General features: G+C 40.3%; 1 protein-coding gene across 4 annotated transcripts in view; it reads right to left on the bottom strand.

Annotated features, from left to right (window-relative positions):
• Nucleotides 1–12,715: 12,715 nt before the first annotated feature.
• The window catches only part of unc5b (unc-5 netrin receptor B), a 46,043-nt gene continuing 32,935 nt past the window's right edge, over nucleotides 12,716–25,823 (bottom strand). The window contains exons 2-17 of one of the 4 annotated variants that reach the window (XM_058651999.1): nucleotides 25,413–25,643; nucleotides 24,971–25,114; nucleotides 24,451–24,554; nucleotides 23,353–23,533; nucleotides 23,085–23,252; nucleotides 22,603–22,767; nucleotides 20,807–20,839; nucleotides 18,404–18,598; nucleotides 17,721–18,089; nucleotides 17,510–17,597; nucleotides 16,448–16,622; nucleotides 16,133–16,372; nucleotides 14,487–14,636; nucleotides 13,945–14,109; nucleotides 13,602–13,846; nucleotides 12,716–12,981 (exon numbers count right to left, since the gene is read on the bottom strand). In XM_058651999.1, the coding sequence (XP_058507982.1) occupies nucleotides 12,816–12,981; nucleotides 13,602–13,846; nucleotides 13,945–14,109; nucleotides 14,487–14,636; nucleotides 16,133–16,372; nucleotides 16,448–16,622; nucleotides 17,510–17,597; nucleotides 17,721–18,089; nucleotides 18,404–18,598; nucleotides 20,807–20,839; nucleotides 22,603–22,767; nucleotides 23,085–23,252; nucleotides 23,353–23,533; nucleotides 24,451–24,554; nucleotides 24,971–25,114; nucleotides 25,413–25,643 (2,819 nt within the window). In that variant the 3' untranslated portion in view covers nucleotides 12,716–12,815. The remainder of the gene's footprint in view (nucleotides 12,982–13,601; nucleotides 13,847–13,944; nucleotides 14,110–14,486; nucleotides 14,637–16,132; nucleotides 16,373–16,447; nucleotides 16,623–17,509; nucleotides 17,598–17,720; nucleotides 18,090–18,403; nucleotides 18,599–20,806; nucleotides 20,840–22,602; nucleotides 22,768–23,084; nucleotides 23,253–23,352; nucleotides 23,534–24,450; nucleotides 24,555–24,970; nucleotides 25,115–25,412; nucleotides 25,644–25,823) is intronic. The other 3 variants (XM_058652001.1, XM_058652000.1, XM_058652002.1) reach the window with 3 other exon arrangements.

Below are 25,823 nucleotides of genomic sequence, written 5' to 3'. Positions count from 1 at the left end.
CCAAGTCCCTCCGTAGTCATGAATAACACATTATAAAACAAAAGCTGCTGCCGTAAATAATCTCACGGAGGCCCGGACATTGGACAAATGCCTGATTTAGACAAAGTGGTATTTTTGTGGAATCACCTTTTAAAACTTGTTGGGAGAGAGAGGGAGAGACTCACAAGCCCCATCCTGATTCTACTGAGAACTGGGAGCCCCCCGCTCCCTGTTCAGGGTTAGGGAGTGGTCGGCTTTAGGGAGTTCTCAGTAGAATGCCTTGCTGGAGCATTCTACTTTTTGTCACATTTTGAACGACATACTAACCTATGACTTTTTGTCACATTTTGGACGACATACTAACCTATGACTTTTTTGTCACATTTTGGACGACATACAAACCTATGACTTCTTTGTCACATTTTGGACGACATACTAACCTATGACATTTTTTCACATTTTGGACGACATACTAACCTATGACTTCTTTGTCACATTTTGGACGACATACTAACCTATGACATTTTTGTCACATTTTGGACGACATACTAACTTATGACTTTTTTATCACATTTTGGACGACATACTAACCTATGACTTTTTTGTCACATTTTGGACGACATACTAACCTATGACATTTTTGTCACATTTTGGACGACATACTAACTTATGACTTTTTTATCACATTTTGGACGACATACTAACCTATGACATTTTTGTCACATTTTGGACGACATACTAACCTATGACATTTTTGTCACATTTTGGACGACATACTAACTTATGACTTTTTTATCACATTTTGGACGACATACTAACCTATGACTTTTTGTCACATTTTGGACGACATACAAACCTATGACTTTTTTGTCACATTTTGGACGACATACAAACCTATGACTTTTTTGTCACATTTTGGACGACATACTAACCTATGACTTTTTTGTCACATTTTGGACGACATACTAACCTATGACTTTTTTGTCACATTTTGGACGACATACTAACCTATGACTTCTTTGTCACATTTTGGACGACATACTAACCTATGACTTTTTTGTCACATTTTGGACGACATACTATAATATGACTTTTTTGTCACATTTTGGACTACATACTAACCTATGACATTTTTTCACATTTTGGACGACATACTAACCTATGACTTCTTTGTCACATTTTGGACGACATACTAACCTATGACTTTTTTGTCACATTTTGGACGACATACTAACTTATGACTTTTTTGTCACATTTTGGACGACATACTATAGTATGACTTTTTTGTCACATTTTGGACGACATACTAACCTATGACTTTTTTGTCACATTTTGGACGACATACTAACCTATGACTTTTTTGTCACATTTTGGACGACATACTAACCTATGACTTTTTTGTCACATTTTGGACGACATTCTATAGTATGACTATTTTTTCAGATTTTGGACGACATACTATAGTATGACTTTTTTGTCACATTTTGGACGACATACTAACCTATGACATTTTTTTCACATTTTGGACGACATACTATAGTATGACTTTTTTGTCACATTTTGGACGACATACTAACCTATGACTTTTTTGTCACATTTTGGACCACATACTAACCTATGACTTTTTTGTCACGTTTTGGACGACATACTATAGTATGACTATTTTTTCACATTTTGGACAACATACTATAGTATGACTTTTTGTCACATTTTGGATGACATACTATAGTATGACTTTTTTGTCACATTTTGGACGACATACTAACCTATGACTTTTTTGTCACATTTTGGACGACATACTATAGTATGACTATTTTTTCACATTTTGGACAACATACTATAGTATGACTTTTTGTCACATTTTGGATGACATACTAGCCTATGACTTCTTTGTCACATTTTGGACGACATACTAACCTATGACTTTTTGTCACATTTTGGACGACTTACTAACCTATGACTTTTTTGTCACATTTTGGACGACATACTAACCTATGACTTCTTTGTCACATTTTGGACGACATACTAACCTATGACATTTTTTCACATTTTGGACGACATACTATAGTATGACTTTTTTGTCACATTTCTGACGACATACTAACCTATGACTTTTTTGTCACATTTTGGACGACATACTATAGTAAGACTATTTTTTCACATTTTAGACAACATACTATAGTATGACTTTTTTGTCACATTTTGGACGACATACTAAGCTATGACTTTTTTGTCAGATTTTGGACGACATACTAACCTATGACTTCTTTGTCACATTTTGGACGACATACTATAGTATGACTATTTTTTCACATTTTGGACAACATACTATAGTATGACTTTTTTGTCACATTTTGGACGACATACTAACCTATGACATTTTTTCACATTTTGGACGACATACTAACCTATGACTTCTTTGTCACATTTTGGACGACATACTAACCTATGACTTTTTTGTCACATTTTGGATGACATACTAACTTATGACTTTTTTATCACATTTTGGACGACATACTAACCTATGACTTTTTTGTCACATTTTGGACGACACACTAACCTATGACTTTTTTGTCACATTTTTGACCACATACTAACCTATGACTTTTTTGTCACATTTTGGACGACATACTAACCTAAGACTTTTTGTCACATTTTGGACGACATACTAACCTATGACTTTTTTGTCACATTTTGGACGACATTCTATAGTATGACTATTTTTTCACATTTTGGACGACATACTAACCGATGACATTTTTTTCACATTTTGGACGACATACTATAGTATGACTTTTTTGTCACATTTTGGACGACATACTAACCTATGACATTTTTTTCACATTTTGGACGACATACTATAGTATGACTTTTTTGTCACATTTTGGACGACATACTAACCTATGACTTTTTTGTCACATTTTGGACCACATACTAACCTATGACTTTTTTGTCACGTTTTGGACGACATACTAACCTATGACTTTTTTTTCACATTTTGGAAGACATACTATAGTATGACTTTTTTGTCACATTTTGGACGACATACTAACCTATGACTTTTTTGTCACATTTTGGATGACATACTAGCCTATGACTTCTTTGTCACATTTTGGACGACATACTAACCTATGACTTTTTGTCACATTTTGGACGACATACTAACCTATGACTTTTTGTCACATTTTGGACGACATACTAACCTATGACTTCTTTGTCACATTTTGGACGACATACTAACCTATGACATTTTTTCACATTTTGGACTACATACTATAGTATGACTTTTTTGTCACATTTCTGACGACATACTAACCTATGACTTTTTTGTCACATTTTGGACGACATACTATAGTAAGACTATTTTTTCACATTTTGGACGACATACTAACCTATGACTTTTTTGTCACATTTTGGACGACATAGTAACCTATGACTTTTTTGTCACATTTTGGATGACATACTAGCCTATGACTTCTTTGTCACATTTTGGACGACATACTAACCTATGACTTTTTGTCACATTTTGGACGACTTACTAACCTATGACTTTTTTGTCACATTTTGGACGACATACTAACCTATGACTTCTTTGTCACATTTTGGACGACATACTAACCTATGACATTTTTTCACATTTTGGACTACATACTATAGTATGACTTTTTTGTCACATTTCTGACGACATACTAACCTATGACTTTTTTGTCACATTTTGGACGACATACTATAGTAAGACTATTTTTTCACATTTTAGACAACATACTATAGTATGACCTTTTTTGTCAGATTTTGGACGACATACTAACCTATGACTTTTTTGTCAGATTTTGGACGACATACTAACCTATGACTTCTTTGTCACATTTTGGACGACATACTAACCTATGACTTTTTTGTCACATTTTGGACGACATACTAACCTATGACTTTTTTGTCACATTTTGGACGACATACTAACCTTTGACTTTTTTGTCACATTTTGGACGACATACTAACCTATGACTTTTTTGTCACATTTTGGACGACATACTAACCTATGACTTTTTTGTCACATTTTGGACGACATACTAACCTTTGACTTTTTTGTCACATTTTGGACGACATACTAACCTATGACTTTTTTGTCACATTTTGGACGACATACTAACCTATGACTTTTTTGTCACATTTTGGACCACATACTAACCTATGACTTTTTTATCACATTTTGGACGACATACTAAAGTATGACTTTTTTGTCACATTTTGGACGACATACTAAAGTATGACTTTTTTATCACATTTTTGGACGACATACTAACCTATGACTTTTTTGTCACATTTTGGACGACATACTAACCTATGCCTTTTTGTCACATTTTGGACGACTTACTAACCTATGACTTTTTTGTCACATTTTGGACGACATACTAACCTATGACTTCTTTGTCACATTTTGGACGACATACTAACCTATGACTTTTTTGTCAGATTTTGGACGACATACTAACCTATGACTTTTTTGTCAGATTTTGGACGACATAACCTATGACTTCTTTGTCACATTTTGGACGACATACTAACCTATGACTTTTTTGTCACATTTTGGACGACATGCTATAGTATGACTTTTTTTTAAAGTATATTTTTTTGGGCTTTTTAATGCCTTTAATTGATAGTACAGTGTAAAGAGAGAATGTAAATGGAGAGCCAGAGAGGGGAAATGACATATAGGAAAGGGCTGTCCGATGCAGGATTCGAACTGGGGGCACCTGCAGTAAGGTCTGTAATCTCACCATGGGGCGGCAGCTCTACCAAGTGAGCTAAATGACAGGGAGATTGAGGCGTTTTGGACGACATACTAACCTATGACTTTTTTGTCACATTTTGGACGACATACTAACCTATGACTTTTTTGTCACATTTTGGACGACATACTAACCTTTGACTTTTTTGTCACATTTTGGACGACATACTAACCTATGACTTTTTTGTCACATTTTGGACGACATACTAACCTATGACTTTTTGTCACATTTTGGATGACATACTAGCCTATGACTTTTTTGTCACATTTTGGACGACATTCTATAGTATGACAATTTTTTCACATTTTGGACGACATACTAACCTATGACTTTTTTGTCACATTTTGGACGACATACTATAGTATGACTATTTTTTCACATTTTGGACAACATACTATAGTATGACTTTTTTGTCACATTTTGGACGACATACTAACCTATGACTTTTTTGTCACATTTTGGACGACATACTAACCTATGACTTTTTTGTCACATTTTGGACGACATACTAACCTATGACTTTTTTGTCACATTTTGGACGACATACTAACCTATGACTTTTTTGTCACATTTTGGACGACTTACTAAAGTATGACTTTTTTGTCACATTTTGGACGACATACTAACCTATGACTTTTTTGTCACATTTTGGACGACATTCTATAGTATGACAATTTTTTCACATTTTGGACGACATACTAACCTATGACTTTTTTATCACTTTTTGGACGACATACTATAGTATGACTATTTTTTTATATTTTGGACGACATACTAACCTATGACTTTTTTGTCACATTTTGGACAACACACTAACCTATGACTTTTTTGTCACATTTTTGACCACATACTAACCTATGACTTTTTTGTCACGTTTTGGACGACATACTAAAGTATGACTTTTTTGTCAGATTTTGGACGACATACTAACCTATGACTTTTTTGTCAGATTTTGGACGACATACTAAAGTATGACTTTTTTGTCACATTTTGGACGACATACTAACCTATGACTTTTTTGTCACATTTTGGACGACATGCTATAGTATGACTTTTTTTTAAAGTATATTTTTTTGGGCTTTTTAATGCCTTTAATTGATAGTACAGTGTAAAGAGAGAGAGTAAATGGAGAGCCAGAGAGGGGAGTGACATATAGGAAAAGGCCGTCCGATGCAGGATTCGAACTGGGGGCACCTGCAGTAAAGTCTGTAATCTCACCATGGGGCGGCAGCTCTACCAAGTGAGCTAAACTACAGGGAGATTGAGAAGTTTTGGACGACATACTAACCAAAGACTTTTTTGTCAGATTTTGGACGACATACTAACCTATGACTTTTTTGTCACATTTTGGACGACATACTAAAGTATGACTTTTTTGTCACTTTTTGGACGACATACTAACCTATGACTTTTTTGTCACATTTTGGACGACATACTAACCTATTACTTTTTGTCACATTTTTGGACGACATACTAACCTATGACTTTTTTGTCACATTTTGGACGACATACTAAAGTATGACTTTTTTGTCACATTTTGGACGACATACTAAAGTATGACTTTTTTGTCACTTTTTGGACGACATACTAACCTATGACTTTTTTGTCACATTTTGGACGACATACTCACCTATGACTTTTTTGTCACATTTTGGACGACATACTAACCTATGACTTTTTTGTCACATTTTGGACGACATATAACCTATGACTTTTTTGTCACATTTTGGACGACATACTAAAGTATGACTTTTTTGTCACATTTTGGACGACATACTAAAGTATGACTTTTTTGTCACATTTTGGACGACATACTAACCTATGACTTTTTTGTCACATTTTGGACGACATACTAACCTATGACTTTTTTGTCACATTTTGGACGACATACTAACCTATGACTTTTTTGTCACATTTTGGACGACATTCTATAGTATGACAATTTTTTCACATTTTGGACGACATACTAACCTATGACTTTTTTGTCACATTTTGGACGACATACTATAGTATGACTATTTTTTCACATTTTGGACAACATACTATAGTATGACTTTTTTGTCACATTTTGGACGACATACTAACCTATGACTTCTTTGTCACATTTTGGACGACATACTAACCTATGACTTTTTTGTCACATTTTGGACGACATACTAACCTATGACTTTTTTGTCACATTTTGGACGACATACTAAAGTATGACTTTTTTGTCACATTTTGGACGACATACTAACCTATGACTTTTTTGTCACATTTTGGACGACATACTAAAGTATGACTTTTTTGTCACATTTTGGACGACATACTAACCTATGACTTTTTTGTCACATTTTGGACGACATACTAACCTTTGACTTTTTTGTCACATTTTGGACGACATACTAACCTATGACTTTTTTGTCACGTTTTGGACGACATACTAAAGTATGACTTTTTTGTCACATTTTGGACGACATACTAACCTATGACTTTATTATCACATTTTGGACGACATACTAAAGTATGACTTTTTTGTCACATTTTGGACGACAAACTAACCTATGACTTTTTTGTCACATTTTGGACGACATACTAAAGTATGACTTTGTTGTCACATTTTGGACGACATACTAACCTATGACTTTTTTGTCACATTTTGGACGACATACTAACCTATGACTTTTTTGTCACATTTTGGACGACATACTAACCAATGACTTTTTTGTCAGATTTTGGACGACATACTAACCTATGACTTTTTTGTCACATTTTGGACGACATACTAACCTATTACTTTTTGTCACATTTTTGGACGACATACTAACCTATGACTTTGTTGTCACATTTTGTACGACATACTAACCTATGACTTTTTTGTCACATTTTGGACGACATACTAACCAATGACTTTTTTGTCACTTTTTGGACGACATACTAACCTATGACTTTTTTGTCACATTTTGGACGACATACTAACCTATTACTTTTTGTCACATTTTTGGACGACATACTAACCTATGACTTTTTTGTCACATTTTGGACGACATACTAAAGTATGACTTTTTTGTCACATTTTGGACGACATACTAAAGTATGACTTTTTTGTCACTTTTTGGACGACATACTAACCTATGACTTTTTTGTCACATTTTGGACGACATACTAACCTATGACTTTTTTGTCACATTTTGGACGACATACTAACCTATGACTTTTTTGTCACATTTTGGACGACATTCTATAGTATGACAATTTTTTCACATTTTGGACGACATACTAACCTATGACTTTTTTGTCACATTTTGGACGACATACTATAGTATGACTATTTTTTCACATTTTGGACAACATACTATAGTATGACTTTTTTGTCACATTTTGGACGACATACTAACCTATGACTTCTTTGTCACATTTTGGACGACATACTAACCTATGACTTTTTTGTCACATTTTGGACGACATACTAACCTATGACTTTTTTGTCACATTTTGGACGACATACTAACCTATGACTTTTTTGTCACATTTTGGACGACATACTAAAGTATGACTTTTTTGTCACATTTTGGACGACATACTAACCTATGACTTTTTTGTCACATTTTGGACGACATACTAAAGTATGACTTTTTTGTCACATTTTGGACGACATACTAACCTATGACTTTTTTGTCACATTTTGGACGACATACTAACCTTTGACTTTTTTGTCACATTTTGGACGACATACTAACCTATGACTTTTTTGTCACGTTTTGGACGACATACTAACCTATGACTTTTTTGTCACATTTTGGACAACATACTATAGTATGACGACATACTAACCTATGACTTTTTTGTCACATTTTGGACGACATTCTATAGTATGACTATTTATTCACATTTTGGATGACATACTAATCTATGATATTTTTGTCACATTTTGGATGACATACTATAGTATGACTTGTTTGTCACATTTTGGACGACATTCTATAGTATGACTTTTTTGTCACATTTTGGACGACATACTAACCTATGACTTTTTGTCACATTTTTGACCACATACTAACCTATGACTTTTTTGTCACGTTTTGGACGACATACTAAAGTATGACTTTTTTGTCTGTTTTGGACGAGATTCCGAAGTTTGAATTCCGAAATGTGACAAAAAAGTCACCCTGTCCAAAATGTTGTCCAAAATTTGACAAAAAAGTCATGCTTTTCTGAATGTTTTCCAAAATGTGTACTAGAAACTTCCGTGGCATATTTTGATTGTGCCTGCTTCTTGGTTCCGATTTTTGGGTGCATTGAACCTTTAAAACTTGAACTGTAAAAGTTTGATTTCATTATTAATTAAAAGTATGTTTCATAATAAGACATTGGCTAATCTTTATCGTCAAAGAAACATTGAAATATACAAAATTAGTTGTTTATTAATACGTTAAATCTATAAGAACTAGGACTGCGAGCAGTCATGATAGGGCCCTCGCACCAAATGCAAGCATCCCCACACCATTTGGAACCTGTGGTCTGCTGACCTAGGTCTCCTTATGCACGTTAACCCCCTCAAAATTCACCGGAAAGCCACGGTATAATAATAATCTGAAGGATAACAATAGGTTCCTCACACTCGTGCTAGGAGCCGTCCTGGACCCCTGCCATTCGTGGCTCGGGCCCTAATTAAAATAAATCCATGGTTACCTTGTGAGCTGTGTCCTAAAAATGAGTTGAAGTGTAAAGTACTTTTATTAGGCACCAGTAGAGGGCACTAGAGTACAGCATATTGAGTGTGAAAACCTGCACGCAAATGGACAAAGCTGGAATCAATAAACAATGAGACACTGGTTAACTGCTCTGTCCTCTTTGCAATAAGCACATTTAATTATTACAGCATAAGCTCACATACATTATCCTTATGCTTTTATGAATAGTTTTCATAGCATGAATGTCTTCTAATCGTTTTATTCTTCGAGAAATAATGAAATAATGACATAACACAGAAGAAGAAGAAGAAAGCGTAGTGTCAGAATGTTCCTAGTTTTAAATGTTGTAAAATAACCTTCACAGTGCTCATTTATTCAACCAAAAAAAAAGCAACAAAAATATCCTGAATATAGGACTGAGCCTGAAGCTGCAGTCAGCTTTTAAAAGGTTCAATTAACTCATGCACTGGAGGGTGGCATATTAGTCCTCAATTAGCAGAGCATTTAATGAAACAGGTGCAAAGTGTTGCCTGCAATTGGCCAAAGTGCAGCAGACCCTCACTACAGATGACTCACTGGGATATTTGATCCCAATGCAAGAGACGAATGTGAAGAAACCCCCCCCCCCCCCAGAAAGTTGGGTCTAAAGGCTCAGGGTCGATCCTCAAAGGCCACTAGTAGCGTCTCTAAAACCTTGTTAATTTGAAGGCTGGATGGTGAAAAGCTTGCAAAACTAAATGGACCTAAAGGGAATTTTCCACTGAGGTGTAAGGAAATGGAGACAGCTTGAGTAGCTTTGCATTTCCTGTGAAAATGAGGTGAAATTAGGAAGAAGCAGATTTTATCCTGCAAAATGTAACAGGATGTATTAGAGGCAACTAGCAAATAACACAAACACTGTTGTTAAACTAAGAAATATAATTTATTGCATAAAAATTATATTTAGTTACAGGTAAGAAGGCGAGACGTTTATATACAATTGGTACTTTACAGAGATAAAATAATGTCACTGAATCAGTTGTGTCTTTGTAAAAACGTCCGACTTCATAAACAAAAGGCTACATTTCTCTCTCTCACGGGACCAAAGTAGAATCCAATCCATTTCCAGCACAAATTATCCAGCGCTATGGCCAGAGATCCCACATATACTCAAGAAATCTGGATGAATAAACACTGAAGTCTCTAGCTAGCAAGTCACTGTAACAAGATTTAAGGAAAAATAGACCTGCAGTGTTCAGGGATCCAAAGTACTGAACTGGTTGTGTTCATTTCCTCACAGGAAAAGATCTGCAGGGCATCAGTTCATAACGGTCATCACAACTTGTTTTGCAGCCATTGCACCATACTTTGTTTTGTTCTTCCCCGTGTGCTGTTTCAGCTTCCTCCGCCAGCCAGTGAGCCAATTCTTCTGATTCAGAATGACCACGCAGACCTCCATCGCCACTTTTAAACCACTCCAGGATACAAAAACCCTGTCATTGCCCTGGTCTGAAAAATAGAATTACTCTTCCAGGGAACAAAAGAATTCAAAATGCTTTTTTTTTTCTTTTCTTTCCTTTCTTTTGTAGTTGCATAGCACTTACAAAGAGAAAAAAAAAAAGACAGATCCGAGCGTGTGCACCCACCCACCTGCCCACTCACACACTAACACACACAATTTGCTTTCAGTTCATTCATACAAAAAAACAGTGACATGACTCAAAGCTGAAGAGGAGGGATACTGCCTGTGTTATGGTGTCTGTAGTTTCAAAGACATGAACACTGTGTTTCTCTTTTGCTCTTGAGGGAGAACAAGTTTCAATAAGACATAGAACTTGAAAAAAAAAGAAAAAAAGACGACCATGTCCGCGGCGACAGCGAACATTAAATTCCTGCCTCACAATAAACAGGCGGAACATAATTGATCATGAAAATAGGTTGAGGGCCCTGACCACAAAGCAGGCGGCTTAGCAATGAGGTTAACAATATGTTATGAAATTGAGAGGAGGGAGACATAATGAGCTCCACGGCGATGGATGGACACACAGATAAATGCTAAACAGAGTGTGGATTTAAACGTAATGCAGTTTAGTGCTGAGGTAAAATCTATGGTCCCTTGCTGCTTCGTGGATTCAAGGCAAGAATAATCCATCCAATCCAGACAGTGGAGTCACCTGAATATTTCACCACCTCTAATCATGTCTTGTATAGATATACTATATTGAAAATAACACATAACCATAGCTCCTGTTGTTACGAGTGAGACATTCACTGTGTACCAAAGTGTCACGTTTGGTCTGCCCTGCTCGACTAGAATAAAAAAAAAAACACACAGGAGCTCAGCGGCCTAAACAAATGATGAAACGGCCTCAATATGATCGTGACAGCAAGGACAATGGGAGAAAAAACAAGCGAACAATCCACAAATGGATAATAAATTAAAGAGCGTTCCACAAAGGAAACTTTTAAGAGATGACCAGAAAAGCTCTCCTGTAGTTTGATTCTCAACAGATGGGAGGAGTGTGGCAGAGCGATAGTGGAGCGTGAGCAGGGATGAAAGAGAAAACACCTCTGTGATTCAGAGCGATGTGCCAAGGCTTTGAGGCATTTGTTGGTGCTCTACAATATAAATAGTCAGTTGGTCTCGTTTTCCACCAATTCTTTAACAACAGAGCTCACCCCCGCGCCTCAGTGAGGAGGTCATTTTCCTTTTTCTTTTTTTTTTTTACAAAATGTTTTCAGCAGAATGCAGCACACGCTCCTGCCCTTTAACCTCGAGAGTTTGCTCCTCGCGCGATTAGTTGACAAGAAATCCTAGTCTGTTTAATTCAGGTCCAATTAATGACCAGTTAGTCCACATGTGTCTTTAGCCTGAGGAGGTTGTGCACACATCAATGCTGATGTCACCCACACAGAATGACAATGAAGAAAGAAAAAAAAAAAAAAAAGCCCCTGAAACATCAGGTGAGATAGTGTTATATCATGCACTTTCATGCTGCCTCTGAAACCTGTGTCATCCCATGTTAGCGTGTGTGTTTGTGTGATTTTGCTTGTTGTTTATCCCAATTGTCTTTTACACACACAACAGTGTCATTTTCAATCCAACATCTTGCATATGCAACATTGCTTTGGTGGATTCAGGCTGAATCAAGTTTGCAGTTATTGTATGTGATGGAAATGGGTTTACGGTGGACGTGGGCATACAGTAGTGGCTGATCAGGAGCCAGTGAAAAGCAGAGGTAATCAGTACATGTGAAAAAAAATCAAAAATGCTCTGTGGGCTTATGACGTGGGTCAGTCTGTGCATATTCATAGGCAGGTATTTTATTTTCTTCACGGTGGTAGAAAAAAAAAAGAAAGAAAAAAGAACGTCTTGCTCGCTCTCCATGACTGATCAACAATCTCCGTCCGTTGTCATGACAACTAGCACTTCACTTTTGCCCATCTCTTCCAGTGCAGTCGCCAGAGAGACCAGGTCCGCGTCACCTTGGTGACAAGCTTCCCATAAGTCCAGTAGAACACCTGTGGGGCTGGGCTTTGTTGCAAAGTAGTTTAGGTACCTGAGGAGAAGAAGGCACAAGAGAGTCAGGGGAAAGCAGCGCAGCATTGATTCTAAACACATGAGGTCATTTGTTTGTTGGAATTCTGCTGGTAACACCCAGCAAAGCAACTATCATTTATGATCATTTAAATAAGGCCAAATGATTTGGGAAAATCTAAAAAGCAGGTTGTCACTACAGATATAAATCTCTTTTACCTAGCCACCTAGCTCACAGTTTATTACAGCCTCCGTAGGTGGCTAAACTAGTACATATTGAATGACCTTCCTGATGTCCTTTACGTCATCTCCTTCTACTTCCGGGTCAAAGACCAGGGAGTAAATCTTGATGCAGAACGCCAAGTCTGACTCCAGTCTGACTAAGCGCATACATGCAGGAGTAATCGGACTATGAATCACATTATCCAGGTATGTTAGTCTGACTAAGACTCGCTGGATTTTAGTCGGACTAACGTGTTTACATGACATGACACGAAAACCGAATTATTGTCATAACAGTGTCATAACACCACCGAAGCACCAACAGTGAACTCCGACCAGCCCTTTTTATCTGTCAACCCCATACACCTATAACGCCAGACAGCGACACAGATCTTTCACCGTGCAGTAAAAGCTACAAACCTCCGCATCACAACGTCAGCCTGACCAGGCTGCCTTTCACACCTAAACATGTGAGGCTGATCTGACCTGTCAAAGCCCAGACTACGTGCCAGTAGTCTCCAGTCACACCCGCGCGCGCTGGGTGCATCCAAACTGGCACAGATCTTCTGGCGGATGGAATCAGGCAAGCGAAAGGCATAGGGTCCCACTTGGGAGGAAGGCAGGCAGGCGCCTCCTGAGGGGAGTGGCGAGTGAGGTGGTAACGTCTGGATTCACAGAGAGGGAGACAAGGTTTTGTGGTTTCCATTGGATTGTCATCTATTAGCCTTTCTTTTTTTTTTTCATTTTTAGTCGCCACCTTTACCTCCTGGATGTCTGTATGAAGCTGGAATATCTGTCCCTCCCCTTCCACCTGTCGCACGCAGATCTTACAGGTGAGCTGCGACACAGCCAGGCTGCCTCTCTCCAGGCTGAAGGTGCAATGCAGAGGTCTCTGACTGCCGCTCCAAATGTGATAGAACGGGATCTCCTGTCACACAAAGGAAAAGGTCAATAATCTTGAACACAGTTGCCACTCAATGAGGTGTGCAATAAGCTCTATTATGGTGCTGGGCGTCTGCACCAGTGTCTGAGCACAATTTATCTCTAAAGTGCACTGTCCATAATTTAGAACCACTATCAGATTACCTGTTAGAAAAGCTTTAAACTGCAATCTCAGTTCTGCCAGCAACAGCAGTGACTTCTATAGGGTCTAATGCTGTGTTCTAATGTTTATGACACATTGCATACTCATTTTTAAACCCCCACAACAATCCAGCAACACTATGTATTTAAACAGTCGTATCTTCTACACCTATTATAAAATGCAGCAGGCTCTCGTCCCTGTTATCTACAACATCAAGTCACCTGGTATTTGGCCAGCAGTTTGCTTCTCCAGTGAGTGTGAGGGATATCGTGGATGGACAGACGCAGGTTGTGGTAGCTGTCTTTAAAGAGCAGCGGCTTAGGATCCTCCAGCAAAACTCCACCCAGACTCCGTTCCAAATCTAGCACCTCCTGCACAGAGGCAGACAGAAAACAGGCTTAGGGTTAGGTCCTCCATTTATTTATTTATTTTCAGCGTTTGGCCCAGACATGGTTACCCAGAGATGGGTAAAGTGGATAAAATGTCTATGGATTTAAAGAGAGTTGGAAACTCTCATGTAAAACACTCCTCACCAAAATATATAACACTAGTCTAATTGTATTTCAATATTTGAATGCAGAAAACTCACATACTATATCTTGCCTTGTCAAATGCTTAATTAAAACGTGTCAAGTGTTGTCTCTGTTGTCTCAAATGTTGTCTCTGTTGTGTCTGTCTCTACCAACAGTGTGAAAGCTGCCTGAACTTTAGTGAACGGCACACGTCCCGCTCATGTTTAAAAAAAAAAAGATTGAGCGAGAGACTGAGAGAAAGACAACATTTAATGTCACCGACTGCAGCGCTGCTCACTTACTGTTTCATCGGGAGCTAGCATTGCATTGCGCTGTGCTATTTTGAGGTGCTGCTCGGACTGAGACGGATCCAATATGTGATACGTGCACCAGAATGTAATTTGAAAAAAAAACAAAACATAAAAACACGAGGCATCAGCAGGATCAGTTAAGAGGGAATAGTGCTCTTATATTTCCCCCGAACCACAGTGGAACTGAGCTATGTTAACTTCTATTGTTATTATCACGTATCGCGCTCTGACTTCACAACATCTTGTTTATATTAAATAATCTATTTATACGTGGTTTCATTATGTTTTTATGTTGTGCTTATTTATTTGCAAGACCAGGTCTTCTGCATTATGTAACCTTCTAGTTTTTAAATGTATTTTCCTGTTTAGATACATTACATTAGTTGTTAATTAAAAATGACACGAGTTAAAACTACAGCTGATATGATGGAGGAACATTTAACTTGTATATCACTGCACTTTTTTTTACCATATGAAAGTCTTTACAGCATCTTGTCAAGAGCATTTGATATAAAAAAAAGTAAAAAGTCTAAAGCTTTTCTGGCGCCAGGACGTTGTTCAAAATATGATGAATTCGATGGCTTTCGTTTGGACTGAAAAGAATAAAAGGAAAACGGGAAAAAAGAGAAAGAAGCGAGGTCACTTTACCTCTGTTGGACGATAGCTGCTCAAAGATACATTAGCTGCCACGAGCACAACACACCCGAATCTCCAACAGAACTACAAGTTACATTGTGATTAATGTAAGTGTCAAGTTAAGAAAAGGAAGACGAATGCGTGGAAGAAAGAAGACAAAATCGCTGATGCATGTCTACTCCATTGTTTGATGATCCTTTCCTGCGTCCAACAGTGTTTATAGGAGTGTAATGTTAAAACCAGTGGGGAAACTACAACAATAGTATTGACTGACTCATAAAAAAAAAAACAAAAAAACACAACAAAAAAAAAAGCAACCTGGAAGAATGAAGGTGCAAAAGATCATAAATCAGATCGAAAACGCACGGAGAGAGAGAGCGCGAGTGTAAAAGAGACAAAGATAAACACCTTGAGGGCATGTGGTGTGTCATGGATGCAGTAGATCCGGAGGCTGAAGTCGAGGGAAAGGCATGGCGCTCGCGGGGCAAACAGAGCCAGCTGCAGGCGTTTGCAGGCGGGCTGCGGTGGACAGGACTGGCCCACCAGGCCATACGTTCCCAACTGTTCCATGAGAACATGACAGCACTCCTCCTCCAGCTGCAGGTAGCACGGCGACGACAAAGTCTCTTCACCCACTGTCAGCACCTCCTGAAAAGTCAAGATTGGTGTAAGATTCTGTGGAAGCACGTCAGCGAAAACGTCTCAGTTTTTAAGCTGTCTGACCTCCCACGACCCCTGGTGCGTCTGAGTCTTGAGTGTGATGGTCCAGTCAGGTGTGGGTGTGTCTAGCTGGGCACAGTGGGGCAACGTTAGGACCACGGGACGATTCAGTAGCATACCAGATGGACCGCAGCTGACCACGGGACTTAATACTGTCTGACTGCCTTCAGAGGGTAGCCTATCAACACACACACACACACACACAAAAAACATTTGCATCATTTTTGAAACATCGTGCTTTAATTTATAAAAGAACGTCAGGTCAATGTATTCAATGTATTAGAGGCTACAGGCATGGGCCAATAACTCGGGATATACTGAGGTATTAAAACCTATATCAACCACTGCTGTTTTCATTCATTTTCAAGTGCAGGAACCACCCAGGTTGTAAAGAACTTTTACGCAACACAACCTCTCCCCTCTCAGGTTGGTGCGAGGTGTCAGTCAGGTGTGTTATAGCTGAAAAAATAGCTGACATTTTATATATACTGTCATACTGTCAGAATCTCGTATTACGCCCATGTGTATTTGAGGGAAATCAAACTTCTAGAAAATTGTCATGAATAGTGATGAGGAAGTTGTAAATGAAATGAAATGATATACTGTGCTAAAGTCTTAGGCCACCATTAGACTCATTACAGGAAAATCCAGTTAACATGTATGCGGTATTAAGATAACACCTTTTTCAGAAGAGGAAACGGCTTCTACAGACTTATGTGTCAAGTATTGTGTCAAGTGTGTCCTACTCTTACAACTCCACCAAAACCTGGAGTGGAACTCTAATGAGTCTGTGGGCTACCATTTCATGTCAAAAGATATTTGCTGTGAAAAAGGTCTCTTCCACCAGGTTTATTCGGGACATGCTTGAGCGTGACATACACATGTTGTATGAGTTTAGCTGTATTACACGTTTGCTAATAGATTCATTAACATCATTCCACATCACAGAATTTGATGGACAACAACGTCGTAAACTCAGCGGAAACAAATTAAAATCATCAAAACAACAACCAAGGGTTTTTTTTCCCCGTGTGAATTAGAGGGATAAAAATGAACAGCACTCACGTTGTTTTTTCCCACTTGTTGATAATGAGGTACATCTCATAAAACTTCCCCTGGGGGATTGTGCCAGGAGGGACCAGCAGGCTCACACCTAAAGCAGAAGGTGTCATGTGTGATCTTATCTACTGTATGTGTGATTAATTTGGCACGTCATCGTCATTAAAAGTTGGAACATACAAAACTTCCCACTTGTGCTGGACAGGATTGTTATTACCTGTGTTCGGGATGGTGAGGCGTCCTCCCAGGCTACCCAAGGTGGCGCTGGTGCTCAGCCCTGGCTCTCTGGACAGGGTGTGACTGTGGTACTCGCGCTCTCTGCCCACGGTTCCCACCGACTTGAGGCTGAGGATCTCCCCATCACCTAAGCTCATGTCCACAGGAAGCTCCACGGAGGAAAGAGTGGAGGAGTTATACACCTTGATTTTGAGACTGGGCAAAGGGTCCAGCAGCGGAGAGGTGGTCATGGGGATTTTGTGGGGGCTGTCGTTGACCCCGTGCTGCAGAGAGAAGCGCGGCCCGCGGAAAGCTCCTGCTGTGGCTGTCAGATCCGGGGGAACTGAGGGATGCAGCGGGTGAGGGTGATCTGTGGACAATACAGGGAAATATAAGAGACGCTCCCCTTTCACCACAAATAGCACAGGCAGGGGAGAGAGCATGCTAAAAGTGAAATGAGTGTTTATGACCATAAACACAAGTTTAATATCTGTGAAATGTTCCACAGTAAAGTAAAGAAAAAAGTGAGAGGAGATAACAGCGCACGAGAGAATGACCTCATGTGAAGGTATAAACAGTGCAAGTGTGGAGAACCTTAACTATGAAGATGAGGAAAAATAAAGTTATACGGAATGATTGGAATAAGAAATCATCTACGTGCTAAACGGTGAACAGTGGACTCACCCTGTCTCGGTGGCTTGTAGTTGCCAGGGTGGAACGCATTGGTCAGAGCGGACGAAGAATCGGTGATATCACCATGCAGATGGCGGCGTCTGCGGCGATATGCAAGCCCTCCCACGCACAGAGCCAGGATCACACACAGCAGGAGCGCCACCACCAGACCCGCGTACACTGCCACGCCCATACCTGGAGCCAGCGCTGGAAGAATTACACAATAAAGGACACTGTAAAGAGACGTGTGTGAAAACAGAAAGACACAAATGCAATGACAAAGAATGACAAAAGGGAAAAGGAAAGACAACTCATTGCATTTCATCCACCGAAGCAGGGAATAGTGTATTAGTTCATTGCAAGTGCTGAAAAGATTAGTCTATAAACTGATTAGTTGACGATGAGACTACAAACGAAAACTCTGATGTGTAAGTTATCTTTTTTTCCAGCGCCTAAATTGACCAGATTTTCACATTATTGCATTGTTGTGGAATCAATCTTGTCAAGGTTTCTTCTATTGATCCACAAAAACAAGCAGCATGAGTGCTGGGAAATTGTGAAGGAGCTTCCATATTATTCACTTGTTGTGTCTGACGATCACATTACCCATAAAAAAAACAATAATTCCAAGATGAAATGGTCGCAGCAGACTTTCCACATGTTTACTTCACACAATTAAGTATTTCAAGGATTGCTGTATAAATCCCCCTCTGTGCCCACACTGGCTTTTGAGGAGACTACCCTCTGAATGGTTACCAGTGAAACAGATGGGGGATTTGTTTGTTATTCAAAGGCATCGCTCTGTGTAAAGATGCTTTCCTAAGTTCCCCTGAAGCCGATGTATGGCTTCAGCTGTCAAACACGTGCCGTCCAAACTAACAGCCATAAAGTGGATGCCAACCACCGCCATGCAGCAGGTACACATACCATTTTAAAAACTGTGTAATAATAAGAAGCCTCTGTGAGTCTGCTAAGGTACTGGCACTGGCCGAGCTTCAGCCGAACCTTAAAATGCATTTTTACACAGAACTTCACAAAAGGACTGTGGACTCTGTCCAACCATCTGTTACATTGGAATTACATTAGTGAGGAGAAAGTTCTGCTGCCAGTACAGGAAGGGACACAATCACAGTGATGGATGATTCTTCCGTTGAAGTTGTTGGCCTGTGAGCGTTGTTTTAAGAGAGACTAAAACATTCACACCTGTTCTTTAACTATGGCCGCGTGCCTGCTGCTACACATCTGTGCGATCTGTCGAGCTCCCTCTCTCTCTCTCCAACTGTGGTCAGCAGGCACAACACAGCCAGCTCATCCCTGACACCCAAACACCAGCAGAGCCAAATCAAAACTTAAGACACATGAGCCAGGCACACCACAGCAGAAACGAGGGGACGACAAGGAGAGAAGCTGGCGGGAGACAAAGAGGAGCAAAAAAGGAAAAAGGGAGTAGACAGGCTGGATAAAGAGAGGAGAGGAGCGCGAGAAGAGAGGCAATTTGGCAAAAAGGGATAGGAGGAAGCCAGATAAGGCTGTGATTTGTTATGGGGACAGAGGGATTATAAGTATGGTGCGGAGAAAGGAGATAAGGATAGCAGTGCTTGAGGAAAAGGCCTGTGTTGAAAGAGCATGAGAGAGCGGGGAAGAAGTTGTAGGAAGCCACAGACACGACAGAGCAGTGAGAGTGGTAGACAGGACACAAGAGTGGGAGAGGAAAGCCAGAGGCAGACAGGCTGGAAGGAGAGCTCCCATGCTCACGTGGCATGATTAAACCAAATCTGACAGCCGTCCGCACTTATTACCAGAAACGGAACAATGGCGAATTAGGTGCATTACTGTGGCTGCTCTCCCCTGAGCCTGCATCACATTGAGCTGGAGGAATTACCATCACTTGAAATGTAAACTATATCAGAGATGATCTGAAAATCAGACACAAATCAACTCTTTCTCTCCACTAAATGCTTTGCTCCCACTGGATCGCACGTGGGTGAAAGAGGCTCCACTTCACGAGGCTCTGTCCGTAACACAGTTTGCAGAGCCAGTTAAACCAATTTATACAGACTTTTATTAATATGGTTCTTTCATAATTCCCACCCTACCCTAGTTGCAATAAGCTGTTATTGAAATGAAGCGAATGTGAGAAGATGAAGCCAGTTCAGGAACCTATGCTACGCTTAATCAACACAGACAAGAGGGGGGAAAACAACGTGATAATTGAGCCAGCTGGACAAGAAGGTGAGCCCGAGTCTTCGCTAAGCTTGATCAGAGATGACAACAAAGCGTGGAAGGGCAGCATCAACACACTCAAATCCACAGATGTTAGGACCCCCTAACCTGCATGAGCACACACACACACACAAACGCAGCATGAAGAGCATGAAGCGGTGAAAGAGTGAAGTCATGGAAGGGTGAACTTACGATGGCTTGCATGTTCAATAGAAATCTTTTTATCTGTTCGAGCAGGACGAGAAGGAGAAGGAGAAGAAAGGAAAAAAAAAAAAGAAAAACATAAAAATGGATGGACTATTTTTTTATGCAAATGAAGGAGACACTAACTGAGGGCAAAGTAAATAAAAGCTCATCAGTAGGAAAAATGCAAATGCCGCACTGCAAGTGAGAAAACGTATTTTATATGTAAATAATAAATGTGTATCTCTTCTAGAAAGGTGTGCGAATGTGCAGCACTGCGGAACAATTGTTTGCATAAAGTGAAATAGACAGTTACAGTGTGGTGTTGTGTGATATATGGTACAATGTACTGTGGATCGTAGACCGAAGCCTGTGTGGTTTGACAAATGAGGCCAACCAGGAAGTAACAGTATACTGAACAGCCACCAGAGGGCAACTCGTCTATGGGAGAATGAGCTTGCTTCTTATTTGCTGTGTTTTGTTATTTTTCTTTCAGGGTTTTTGATTTGGAGATTTTTTTTTTTTTTTTTTATACGCAACTCGAGTTGCGAGTTTTACACGCAACTCTCCCGTTTATCCGGGCTTGGGACCAACACACAGAGTGGACACCTGTCCAATTGTGAATCTAGAGGCTTCAAAAGAGTTCAGACACCAAAACCATGTCTCTATACTGTCCTTATGGGAACCTGACAGGATCAGTCTTTCCAATGACGACAGTAATGTGAGTCACCACTACGGGTGCAGGGAACGTAAGCAGTCATTAAGTCTCCTCGATAAATTGTGACCCTTGAATAATCACATCAGCGTGAAACGTAAATAAGCCACTCAGTAACCTGCAGGTTGCCGAGTGACGACTTCACAGATTTCCTCCGGCACAGTGCTTTGCATCTTTGTTCCCCCGTCAGAGTTTCTCGACTGCCTCCTGGGAACGCTCAAGCTCCCTACCGCCAAATCAGAAAGTGTAGTCGTCTAATCTGTCTGTTCCATGGAAGTCTGTTTATGTCAGGATTCATGTGTAGGTCTGAGAGCGGAGAAGCCACAGTGCTGCACCTAATGTGTGGACGTGAAACCTCCCCACTGCATGAGCATTTGCATGGGCGTGTTGGGGAGTCTCGGGTGTGTACGTGAATGTATCTCACTGCCTCTGTGGATGTGCATCTCAAAGATTCTAATGCACTGTCAGCTGGATTCCTCCAAGCTCATCACAGGCTGCACACTGGGTGCCAGTGTGAGTCTGACTCACTCTCATATGCTCTTCCCTGTGCTCATTTCCAACTTGGTCATGTCATGCTCGCTTCCCACTCCATGAGCTTCCTCGTGTGCACTTGCTCTTTCTCTCTCTGTCCATCTGTGCTGTTAAGATGTGGCTCACTTTTCTGCTTTTTCTCTCTGCGAAACTAAATTGTCCCCCATGAAACACCTGCCTTGGATGTTTTCATCTCACTCTACACCATTTACACTTTCACCAGGCTGTAATCACTGAACACCATGGGAATACTGCTCTACACAAAATATCTTTGCAATACAGTGCAGCACAAAAGAAAGCATAGAATTGTAGAACGCCCCAGTATCTGAAGCGGCAAATTTGCTTCTTAAGGAACTGACCCCTATAGATAGCTCAGAAACACCACACTTTCTTTATGCACAGACAGTTTGTGTCTCCACACCAGTGAACTAGATTAAACAGATGCTGGTCTTTGCTAAAGGGACAACTGCATATTTAAGATACATTACCTCAAATGTTTACTCTTTTTTTTGACATTTAAAAACCATCCTAGTTCAAATAAATCGATCTGGTGACTTACTACGTGCACACAGCCCCTCAGTGCAGTTTTTGCTCTCCATCATGCTGCCGCTGCAGTGCTTTCCTCCGTTCCTGGGAGGGGGAGCTTGACACTCGCGACTGCGCCAATGGGTGCACTCGGTCCCACAGGCGGACCACTTTGCCCACTCTGTCCAGCCTCCATCCACTGGAATGATACAGCGGAGATGCAAGTCATTTTACAGCTACCCAACAGCTAAATTAGTCCAGGTAGAGGGGAATTGGGGATGGCGTTTTAATGCAGCATGATGCATATGTAATGGCTTGAAGTGCATAACTTCTTTGGACACAAAAAAAAAAAAAACATAGACGGTGCGCTTCCTATTCACGATGACATGGAGCTATGAATAAATGTATTTCTGTCCTAGTCGGCTGAATTAATACTGGTATTCTGTGCAAAAGGTCAATTTGGGACATTTCACAATATTCCAGCGCATGAATAATTATGTGGGAAAAGATCTTCACCTGGACACAGTGTGGTGCAGGTCACTCTCTGGAAAGGTTGACCCTCACAGAAGGCTCCTCCGTTCAGAGGAGTAGGATTAGTGCAGCTGCGTGTGCGTCGCTGCCAGCCACGCCCACACTGTGCGTTACACTCTGACCATTCAGTCCAAGACGACCAACCTCCACTCACTGACAGAGAGACAGACACACACACACAAGCAAACGTGAAGACATTTGTCTATACCTGAACACGCGACGCGTGGGAGCGGCCTAAAACTCTGTGTGTTACCGTAAACAATGAGCGTGGCGGTGCTGCTGCGTCTCTTTGCCACCACGTTGCGAGCTACACAGGTGTAGTTCGCGGTGTCTGAAAGTCTGGCCTGTTTTATGATCAGATCGTGATCGATGGTGATCAGGAAGTTGGGGTCCTGCGACGGATCAATGACATCCTCGTTTTTCAACCAGTCCACCTGTAAAGACGCAGGAACATAAAGAACGTTGTTACAAATTCAAATACAAACACACATTGCTTTCGCTTTCAAACGATATTTCTCCATATAAATCTATTTACGCATATAGATATGAGTCAGCAAACTACACAAAGACCTATTCAGTCCGGATGACGCGCGTCTTTCCTGTGATAATAATCGGATGGTGTCAAAATTTGAGCATTCTTAGTTTCTTTTTTTAGCGTTTCACCACAGTTGACTTCCATAATGTTGCATTACTGTCTTCTCCTCTTTCCTTTGAACAGCTCGGCTACAGCTTGTCCTCTCGGTCTTACATGTCTTTTTTTTTTCTTCTATACAGTTCAATACAGTTCAATACAGCAATAGTGGTCAAGACAAAGAGACACTGACAAACCCACAAAAAACCCCAAAAACAAAACAATACATCAATATGTATTTATTTAAATAAATAGATCAAATCAAACTTTTAACTAAATAAATAAATAAATAAATAAATAAATAAATAACATTGAGTCAAACATTTATTAGAATCAGCCCTCAGAGAGTATTTAATATTTTAATATTAAGACATGACATCCTTAAGCCAAGGTCTCACATGTCTGTAATACATTGCTACACTGTTGCTGATCACTGTTTTCTTGATGATGTCATGTAGCTGTTTCCTCTTAAATCTCTCACACTGCAGCGTCTTTGCCCTTTTCTTTCCTTCCTTTTGTTTTATGTTGGCGTAAACTTCGGTGCATAAACTTACGTGATTCATTACGGATCGGTTAGACTCTGCTTAAATTACACAGACTTGCAAAAACGGCGCAAAATAAAAGTGTATTTATAACCCATCAGCATCAAGACGTTTAACAGTGAAGGCGATGAAAGAGGAACAAGTGAAACAGGCAGCTCATGAACAAGCTGATATCTACCTCAGCGACAGGCATGCCCTCTGGGGGGCGACACTGCAACAGCACCTCCTGCTCGAGTCGCACCTCCCGCCCCAGTGGCTCCTGCTCAAAGTTCTTCCGCAGGTCTACAGTAGGCGAGAGAGAGGGATGCAGTCAGCAAAGAGTGACACAAAGACGACAACAGAGTGACACCCTGTTTATCTAAGTGACAAACACACATATACACACGTACACACACACCCCCCCCCCCCCCCCCCCCCCCGAAAAAGCTTCCGTTGCCGTGTTGTGCTTCTTTTTCGTAATACCTTCATAAACATGCACAGTGTCAATCACCCTGTGTCACACATTACCACGAGGGACTGAGATGATGGAATGTAACAACACATTTATTTGCATATATACTAAAGCTGACAAGACAAAAGTCAGAAACATTCAACATCCCGCTGTCACTCCACCTACTTTCCCCTTTTTCCTCTATCCCTCTTTATAAACAGACACCAGCACACACACACACACACACACACACACATTTATTACTGACATGCAATGCGAACGTAGGCGCGGTTGCTCTTGGTGGTGCCAGCCGAGCTCCAGGCTACACACTGGCACCAATAGTCCTCCAGACCAAACAGCTCCTCCACCTGGGTCCTCGACACTGAAATGTCCACTTCCCTCACCACCAGACCTGAGCAGAGGGGGGAAAAAAAGGAGAGAAAGAGGAAGAGAGAGAAAGAGAAAAAGAAAGAAAGAAAGAGAAAGGGTTGAGAGAAGCTAGTGAGCCATATTTTTCACAGTGCATATAAATAATGCAATGGCTGCAGGCCAAAAGCAGTTAAAGTGCACATAAAACCCTATAGGAGCTAATGGATTATGTAGTTGAAAATGATGTTTGTAATTGAGTATGATGTTTATGTCTGTGAAATACAAGGTGACATGACTATGTGTGTACTTCTGTGTGTGTGTGTGTGTGTGTGTATCATTACCTGTGACCTGGTCCAGGCTTTCTTTGGGGATGTGATCGTTCTGATTCACCCACTCGCCGTTGCACTTGAAGTAGATCTGTGTGGCTGGCGACGCTCGGCACCGTAGCTGCACTGGCCTGTTCTTTACAATGAAAGCGTCCTCTGGCTCCATCAGGAATTCTGGCAGAGGTTCTGCCGGTGCAGACGGGAAGGAGTCTGGGAGGACCTCAGCGTCGCTGTAGTCGCTGCTCTCTGAAAAACACAGACGTGACGGGTTTGAGGATGAGCGCTCGTCTTCCTTTGTTTCATTTCTGCTTTCAACATGATTACACACTGGACCCTAACAGGTTTCACTGAGAATGCAGGAGCACAGTGACATTTTCACCCGCTTGTACTGCCACTAATCTGGTCGGTGCAAGCCTCCTGCTCTAG

This window comes from Solea solea, chromosome 15 (genome assembly GCF_958295425.1).
Source record: "Solea solea chromosome 15, fSolSol10.1, whole genome shotgun sequence".
NCBI classification, from domain to species: Eukaryota; Metazoa; Chordata; class Actinopteri; order Pleuronectiformes; family Soleidae; genus Solea; species Solea solea.
This window is presented reverse-complemented; position numbering and strand designations above follow the sequence as displayed.